The 8,483-nt window shown below is 47.0% G+C and overlaps 1 protein-coding gene across 1 annotated transcript in view; it reads left to right on the top strand.

Moving 5' to 3' along the window:
* Positions 1 to 33: 33 nt before the first annotated feature.
* The window catches only part of LOC102862911 (dedicator of cytokinesis protein 6-like), a 35,524-nt gene continuing 27,074 nt past the window's right edge, over positions 34 to 8,483 (top strand). Inside the window, exons 1-3 of the mRNA XM_006898852.1 lie at positions 34 to 204; positions 272 to 367; positions 5,975 to 6,202. Coding sequence (XP_006898914.1) covers positions 34 to 204; positions 272 to 367; positions 5,975 to 6,202 — 495 coding nt within the window. The remainder of the gene's footprint in view (positions 205 to 271; positions 368 to 5,974; positions 6,203 to 8,483) is intronic.

Genomic DNA, 8,483 nt, shown 5'->3' with positions numbered 1-8,483 from the left:
GCGGGGTGCGAGCCGGGGGGCCGCGCGCGCGCCATGGCGGCCGAGGACGCGGGGGGGCGTGCCCCGGGGACTTCCCGGAGGAGGTGGCACAGGAAAAGCGGGTCCCAGGGGCCCACCTCGGTCCCCGAGCCCGGGGAGGAGACGCCCTTCTTCCCCTTCTCCCTGCTGGATTGGGGCAAGGATGCTCCTGGAGTCGGTTTTGCGGTTTGAGGTGGTGCCCTGGTGGCCTTTGACTCCCTGGGGACTTTTCCAGTCCCCCTCCCCCTCCCAGGGCCCAGCTGTCTGGGGAGCGTGGGACAGCTGTGGGTCCCCCCACTCCGCCCGGCACCGGCTCTCCCCGCACGGGCTGAACGAGCTGGGTGGATGGGTGATTGAATGGAGGGAGTGGGGGCTGGGGACAGGACCAGCTGGTGGGCACACGGGGGAGGGGACCGGCGCCAGGCGCGGGCCTGGGGAGGGGGGCTTCCATTTCCTCGGCCACTGGGGATTGAGAGACTCAGGATGGGAGGGAGATGTTGGACCCGCGGCTGAGGAGCCTCCCAGGATTTTGGGGGTATTTTACGGTGGGTGCAGAGTTGTTTGAGGTGTCCTCTTTACCGGTATCTGCCCCAACCACCCCAGGTGACAAAGTCACTTCCCTCTAGCCTGATGGGAACACAAGAAAAGATTCTGTCCTGGCGAGCAGACATAGTAGGGGGCGTGGACAGAGAAACAAGATCAGGTAGTGGGTTATCAAGTGTTGTGTGTGGGGGAAAGCCAGGCATGGGAAGAGGATGGAGCCCATGGCAGTGGTTATCAGGAAGGCTTTGCATCCTTTGAGCAGTGACACAAAGGGGAGTGGAAGAAGCCTGGTTCCTACTGGGGGAAGAGCAGGTGCAAAGGCCCTGAGGCCAGGAACCAGCCTGGTCAGTTCTCAGATACTCAAAGAGCATGTTGACTGGAGCGGAGTTAGTGAAGGAGAGAGGGGCCCTTCGGGGGTTTCAGGGAGGACTTTGACATTTACCAGAGTGAGATGGGAGCCGTAGACGGTTCTAAGCAGAAGGAATGGGTTTCTGGAGCATAGTTGAGGTTCATTACATAGTAAACCAAACCCGGGAAGCCAGTCCCCATGCAGGGATCCTGCAGGACAGAGTTAGAGTTGCCCTACGGAGTTTTCAAAGCTGCAAATCTGTGCAGAAGCAGATTGCTTAATCTTCCTTGCAGAGTGGCTGGGACATTCACACTACGGACTTTTCGGTTAGCAGCCCAGTGTCCACTGCTCCACTCAGGCTCCTTGTATTCCACAGCAGGTGTGTGGGCTTTGTCTCTTACTGTTCTCTCTGAATTATCCATCTTGGGCCTTTAGCTCAGAGCATTGTTGTCCATCTGTTCTTTGCCTCGGTCCCTTGGGTCCACCCATGTGAGAAAGAGGGGTCCTGAGCCCTCCCTTTGGCAACCCAGCTCAGAGCAGGGCGAGTAGAAAAAAGATCCTGGGGTCCCAGTGAACCACTCACTTGCACATGACTCCAAGACTTGCTTTCGGGCAAGGTTTCTGGAGTAGCCTTAGTCGACACCTAGTGTGTACACATGCTCAGACTTGGCCCTGTCGACCTTCATTTATTCACTCGTTTGATTATTGATTCCACATACCCTGCACCAACCTCAATACTGGACAGCTTCCGGTTTCCTAACAACTTTTTACAAAAGAGGTTTGCGGAAATATCTTAAAAATGCAAACTTTTGGGAGAAAAGTGAGGCAATGAGTGAATGGAAATCCAAAATCTCTGTAAATGTTTATTAAAATTTAAAAAAAATAGAAAAAAATTTTAAAATGCAAACTTTTAAGAATTTAGATGACACTTAGGAATGTTGCAGTATAATTAGCTCATCTTGTCACTTGCACCATTTAAAATGAAAATATTCATACAGAGATGGTAACTCACCACTCAGGATACATGCATTGGGTGTCTGCGGTATCACTTGTTTAATTGTCCCTGCTGTTGAAACCGACGCATTGAGTGCACAGGTCACTGTGCTGGTCACCGCTGGGGAAATTGTGGAGCTGGGGGCGTGTGTGGGGGGGGAGCCCAGGACCTCAAAGCCCTGATTCGAAAACTGCCTTTCCTCCCCTCTCTTTTCCTGAGGCTCGATTCCACAGCTTTGTCCTGAGAGTCTTCATTCTGCACCTCTCTTCTCTGACTTGGAGAAGTTTGTGTTTTGTTTTTCCATTTCAGAAGTAATGGTTTGTCAAAGGGCTACACAACAGCAAATTTAATGTTGCCGAAGTTGTGCTGGATTTGGGGGAAACATCGCCCCTCCCAGCCTCAAAAGTATCTGGGAACACAATCAGATGCTTGCATGATCCTCCTCTACTTCTGTTGTGACAGATGAGCTTTGTGCAGGAAAGTTTCAAGTGTAAATTTAAAACAAATGCCAGTGAGAAAGCCATCTGGGGCAAGACAGGAGCCAACTCTATCGAAAACCCCTTCCCTACTCCAGCAGCCTGTCCCTGCCTTGTAGTCCCTCCTCAACTCCAGCAGCCTTCCTGATCCTGATCCAGTTCTGTACCCAGAGAGAATCTTTCACTGATGGGTGCCATCGTTTCTTCTTGGATGTTAACTTTTCCTTTCCTAGAACAATGGGTACGTATAGGGTGTCTAGTCTATTAGGCTTGCTTCCCTCACTTAGCATACCATTAGGAAGGCTCCTTAGTGCCACAGCCTGGAGCCACTTTCTCCTTTTGCACTGTTGTATAATATTCCACCCTAGCCAAGTTTCTACATTCCATTTGATGACTATGAGGTATTTCCGTTTGAGACTGCCAGGATTAGAACTGCTAAGAATATTCTCAACCGTGTCTTTCATTGCTTCTTTCTGGACCCCCTCTCCCCAACTTCACCTCAGAGTAGAATTGCTGGAAAACAATTATATAGCAAATAAGTAAAATGTCTTTGTTGTTGTTGTTGTTGATTGCCTTCGAGCCAAGCACAACTCATAGCAAGCCTATGAACAAAAGGCCTGAAGCCCCTCTACAACTATTGACATTTATCAAAGTTCATAGAGTTTCCAGAGGCATGTTGTTTAGGACGTGAATGCCACTCTTGCTTCCAAACCTGTCACAGAATGTTGGTTGAGTCACCTGTGATGTATCGCATCCCTGTGTACTCTGAACCCTTCCCTGTCCTGAGCCAGTCTCACTAATTCTCACACACCAGCTCCCATCGTCCCAGTTACTGTATCAGTCCATCTCATCTGGAGACTCCTCCTGTGCTGTCCATCCACCCTTCCAGGCACGATGTCCTTCTCCAAGGACCTATCTCTCCTGGCCACGTGCCCAAAGTAAGTGAGGCAGAGCTTCAAACTCCTGGCCTCCAAAGAAAGTCTTGGTTTCACCCCCTCCAAGACAGACCTATTTGTTTTCTTGGCGGTTCATGGTATGTTCAGACTCTTCTCTAGCACCACAACTCAAAGGCATCTATTCTTCTTCTGTTATCCTTAGTCATTGTCCAACTCTCTGAAGCGTAACAAGTAATTACAGGTGGTTTTCCAAAAGGATTTCCTACAGTAGAGAGTGGATGTTTCCAGTCACCCCCTGTCCTTTCTCCTCGGCAATCCCATTGTCTTATATTTTTTAAAAACAAAACAAAACCAAACCCTGTTTGGTTTGGGTTTTTTTGTTTTTTGTTTGGTTTTTTTTTTTTTTTTACAAAGTTCGAATACCTTGTTTTTCACACTGGCTCTTTCCCATTTCCTTCACCTCCCCCCTCCCCCATCAAATTGTGCGCCCCTGTGATTAACGCAGCCCCTCCGCCCATCCTCACCCCCTGCACTCCCCCACCCCTCTTGGCTCCTCATACTCGTTCTGCAGTCCCATTTGCTTTGACACTTTCTGCCTCTGTGTGAGTGTAAAAAACCCTAAGTATTTTCATATGGATTTGTTTTCACTTTCCCTTTTTATACAAGTAAAGCACCCTGGTGGCATAGTGAGTTAAGTGTTGGGCTTCTACCTGCCAGCTTGGGGGTTTGAATCCACCAGCTGCTCTGAGGGAGAGAGCTAAGACAGTCTGCTCTCATTACGACCTAGAGCCTTGGAAACTGGGGGAGCATGGCTGAGTTGTAAATCAGCTCAGTGGCAGTGAATTTTTCATGCATGTGGGAGAACATAGCGCCTGTGGCTTCTAGAATTCTTTTTATCCATGTAATTGTTAAAGATACACATAGCAGAACACACAGCAATTCTTCAGTTTCTTTACACATAATTCTTGATTATTGGTTACCTTCTTCCAGTGGTATAACCATTTTCAGTCCACTTATCTCCTTCCTTCCTTTTAATATCAGCTTGCTATCCCTGTGCTTCCTATGTAATCTTTGAGTTGCTCTTATCAGTTTGAAACCATGTTGATGGTTTTTGAATGTGTGTAATTCTCAAGTTTAAACACTCTTCCCTAGTGAAGTTGAACAAGTTGGGTTTTAGAAGACTTCAGGGGGTCGCTGTTGGCTGTTGTTAGGTGCCATTGACTCGGCTAGAAGCCTATACCCAGTCCAAGCAGCTGTTGTGCGAACAGAGCAAGGGAACACTACATGGCTTACGATTAAGAAGGGAGTGTATCAGGGTTGTATCTTTTCTACACATCTATTCAGTTTGTATGCTGAGCAAATTATTCAAGGGGCTGTCCTCTATGAAAAAAGAATGTAACATCAGGATTGAAGGAAGACTCATCAATAATCTTTGGTGTGCAGATGACACAACCTTACTTGATTAAAGTGAGGTAGACTTGAAGCACTTGCCGCAGAAGATCAAAGAATACAACCTTCAATATGGATTGCATCTCAACATCAAGAAAACAAAGGTTCTCACCGTCAGACAAATAGGCGACATCATGAGAGATGGAGAAAAGGTTGAAACTCTCAACAACTTTCTATTACTTGGTCCACAATCAGTATTCTTAGTACCAGCAGTCAGGACATCAAGAGATTACACTGGGAAAGTCTGGAGTCAGAGACCTCTCCAAATTACTGAGGAACAATGATGCTAGTAGTTTGAGGACTAAAGTGCACCTGACTCAGACCATGGTCTTTTTAGTCACTTGCTGTGTGTCCGAGAGTTGGACAGTGAATAACGATGGCAGAAGAAGAATTGAAGCCTTGATTGAACTCTGGTGTTGGAGGAGAGTACAGAATATGAAACAGATACTTGGAGAAGGTACAGCCAGCGTGATCCTTGGAGGCAAGAATGGCGAAGCTTTGTCTCGCATATTTTGGGCATGTATTTTGGGATTTGTCTTGCGTACTTTGGGCAGGATATACCTGGGAGAGGCTCTTCCTTGCAGAAGGACATCATGCTTGGGCAAGTAAAGGGATGACGAAGGAGAAGATTAAACAGACAGATTAACAGAGTGACTGTTGCAGAGGGTTCGAGTGTGTCAGAGATTGTGAGAATGGCACAGGGGAGCTGCTCAACTCGATGGCACCTAACAACAACGCAGTATGGCTTGTGTACGGTCTTTCATCCATAACTCTTCTTGTTGTTATATGCTGTCGAGTCACCTGTGACCCATAGCGACCCTATGTACAGCAGCTCTGTCCTGAACCAGTCTCACTCATTCTGACACACCAACCTCCATTCCCCCAGTTACTGTGTCAGTCCATCTCATCTGGGGTCTTCCTCTCCTGCTCTGTCCCTCCACTATTCTGAGCACAATGCACGATGTCTTTCTCCAGGGACCAGTCTCTCCTGGCCATGTTTTATTTAGTTTTATTTACTCATTGTAGCTCTTATTGGGACACATTTTCCTAAAGTAAAAAGACAGTCGACTCTGATGGAACACTGCTCAGCAAAAGGTTTTAATCCACCAGCTGTTCTGTGGGGAAAAGATGGACAGTTTCTTTCCATTAAGGTTTTTCGCATCGAAAACCCGATGGAGGATTAGTATGAATTGGAATCAACAACTGAATTTTGCAAAGTAAGAAGGTAAAAAAGAGCTTTCCTTTCCAGCCTGGTCCCGGTACTGTGGCCCCCGCAAAGAAGGCTGGTGAGAAGAAGAAAGGCCGTTCTGTCATCAGCGAAGTGGTGACCAGAGAGGCCACCATCAACATTCACAAGCGCATCTGTGGAGTGGGATTTAAGAAGCGCGCTCCTCGGGCACTAAAGGAGATCCGGAAATTTGCCATGAAGGAGATGGGAACACCTGATGTTCGCATCGACACCAGGCTTAACAAAGCTGTCTGGGCCAAAGGAATAAGGAATGTCCCGTACCGCATCCGTGTACGGTTGTCCAGAAAACGTAATGAAGATGAAGATTCCCCAAACAAGCTGTGTACACTGGTTACCTATGAACCTGTCACCACTTTCAAAAATCTATAGATTGTCAATGTGGATGAAAACTAATAGCTGATTGTCAAATAAAGTTATAAAACTGTCAAAAAAATAAAAGAAGAAAGTGAAAAGTAGACATGACAGGACACTGAGGGACGGAAGGGTCAGAGGGGAAAGATAAAGCGAAGCCTTAATGGAGGATTTGGGCAGGCTGTGGACTTCACTCCAGAACTGGTCAGACCAACAGGGGTCTGGCCTTTGATGAGAAAAGGATGAGAAAGCCAGAAACAAGAATGACAGAACCTACGACCAAAAGAAGGGGGGAAAAAAATAACAGAATTTCAGATTCCCACAGAATCTAGACTTTCTGGAACCACAGAGGCTGGATGAAGCCCCAAAGAATTGTCCTGGGGCTCTTTGAACCAAAAAGCAGCTTTGTCTCACATACGTTGGGCATGTTGCTGGGAGAGGTTGGTTCTTGGAAAAGGACATCATGCCTGGAAAGGTAGAGGGTCAGTGAAAGAGGAGGACTCAACATGATGGACGGGCACAGTGGCTGTAACAGTGGCCTCAAGCGTGTCAGAGAGACACAAGGTACACACCTGAGGAAAAAATCCCTCCCCCAAAAATAAGAGTTATACCCTTCATCTATCTTCACAATCTCCCCCATTGTAATTGTGAGGTTGCCGCCTGGGATAAAAATTCTATATTTAACTCAATGTTTTACCACTTTGTCCCTTCCCTAAAAGAATGGGAATCCCAGAACGCTTAATTGTGCTCATGTGAGAACTGTATTTGGATCAGGCAGCAATAGTCAGAACAGAGCAGGGAAACACTGCATGGTTAGGATCAGGAATGATGCGCATCAGGGATGCAGTCTCTCTCCGTACTTTTTCAGTCTATATGATTTGGGAGGCTGGACTGTATGAGGAGGAATGTGGCATCAGTATGGGAGGAAGACTCACCAACAACCTGGATATGCAGGTGACACAACCTTGCTTGCTGAAACTGAGGAGGACCTGAAGTGTTTGCTGAAGAAGGTCGAGGGCTCTAGTCTTCAGTATGGATTGGTGCTCAACATCAAGAAAACAAAGCTTCTCACTGTTGGGCCAATTGGCAGCTTCATGATGAACAGAGAAGAGACTGAGATTGTTAATAACTTCAGCTTGCTTGGTACCACAATCAACACTCTTGGCAGCAGAATCCAGGAAATCAAAACATGAATTGCATTGGGAAGGTCTACTGTCAGGGACCTCTTTGCTGAAGAGCAAAGAGGTCAGTCTAAGGACTAAGATGTGCCTGATTCAGGCGATGGTCTTCGCAGTGACTTGCGATGCATTAGAGAGCTGGACAGTAACTAAGGATGATAGAAGGAGGATTGATACCTTTGAGTTGTCGTGCTGGAAAACAGTGTTGAACATACTGTGGACTGCCAGGAGAACAAACAGATCTGTCTTGGAGAGAGTGAAACCAGGCTGCACCCTGGAGGCTAGGATTTTGAAGCTCTATCTCACATACATTGGGCATGTGACCAGGAGGGACCAGTCCTTGGAGAGGGACATCATGCTTGGAAGGGTGAAGGAACAGTGCAGGAGAGGAAGACCCCAGGTGAAATGGATTGACACAGTGACTAGAACAATGGGATTAAGTCTATCGGAGACGATGAGATTGGCTTAGGATAAGGCAGGATTCAGAGCTAATATACATAGAGTTGCCAGAGTTACAGGCAACTCAATGACACATAACAACAACAACATTTGTATAACACAGTAGTAGCTGTTTCAACTTTAAAAAAAACAACCTTTTTTCTGATTTGAGTGATCATGTAGAGAGCACACTGGTTTTCAATTAATACAGGTTTTGTTGTATGACGTTGATCACAGTCACCACATTGTAACAGCACTCTTCCTGCTTCTTCCCTGTGATTCTCATGTCCATCCATCCTCCTAGTCCTTCCTTCCTTTTATACTTTATCCCTGGACAAATGCTGCCCTTTTGATCTTGGACAATTGATGGTACTTAGGAGTCTGTACCTCCCTGATGTTATTGTTCACCTCACCTCATAAGCCTGTCTGTTGTTTGGCTGAAAGTTGAGCCATACGGGTGAGTTTCATTCAGGCCCAAAGGGTAGCGAAGGGCTGTAGTCCAGGAGCAGTCTTTATTAGACTATCAAGTCTGGGCATTTTCA

Source organism: Elephantulus edwardii, unplaced genomic scaffold, assembly GCF_000299155.1.
Source record: "Elephantulus edwardii isolate Elephantulus edwardi_28Jun2011 unplaced genomic scaffold, EleEdw1.0 scaffold00237, whole genome shotgun sequence".
NCBI lineage: Eukaryota > Metazoa > Chordata > Mammalia > Macroscelidea > Macroscelididae > Elephantulus > Elephantulus edwardii.
Note: the sequence above shows the minus strand (reverse complement) of the source record. Positions and strands in the feature narration are given on the sequence as shown.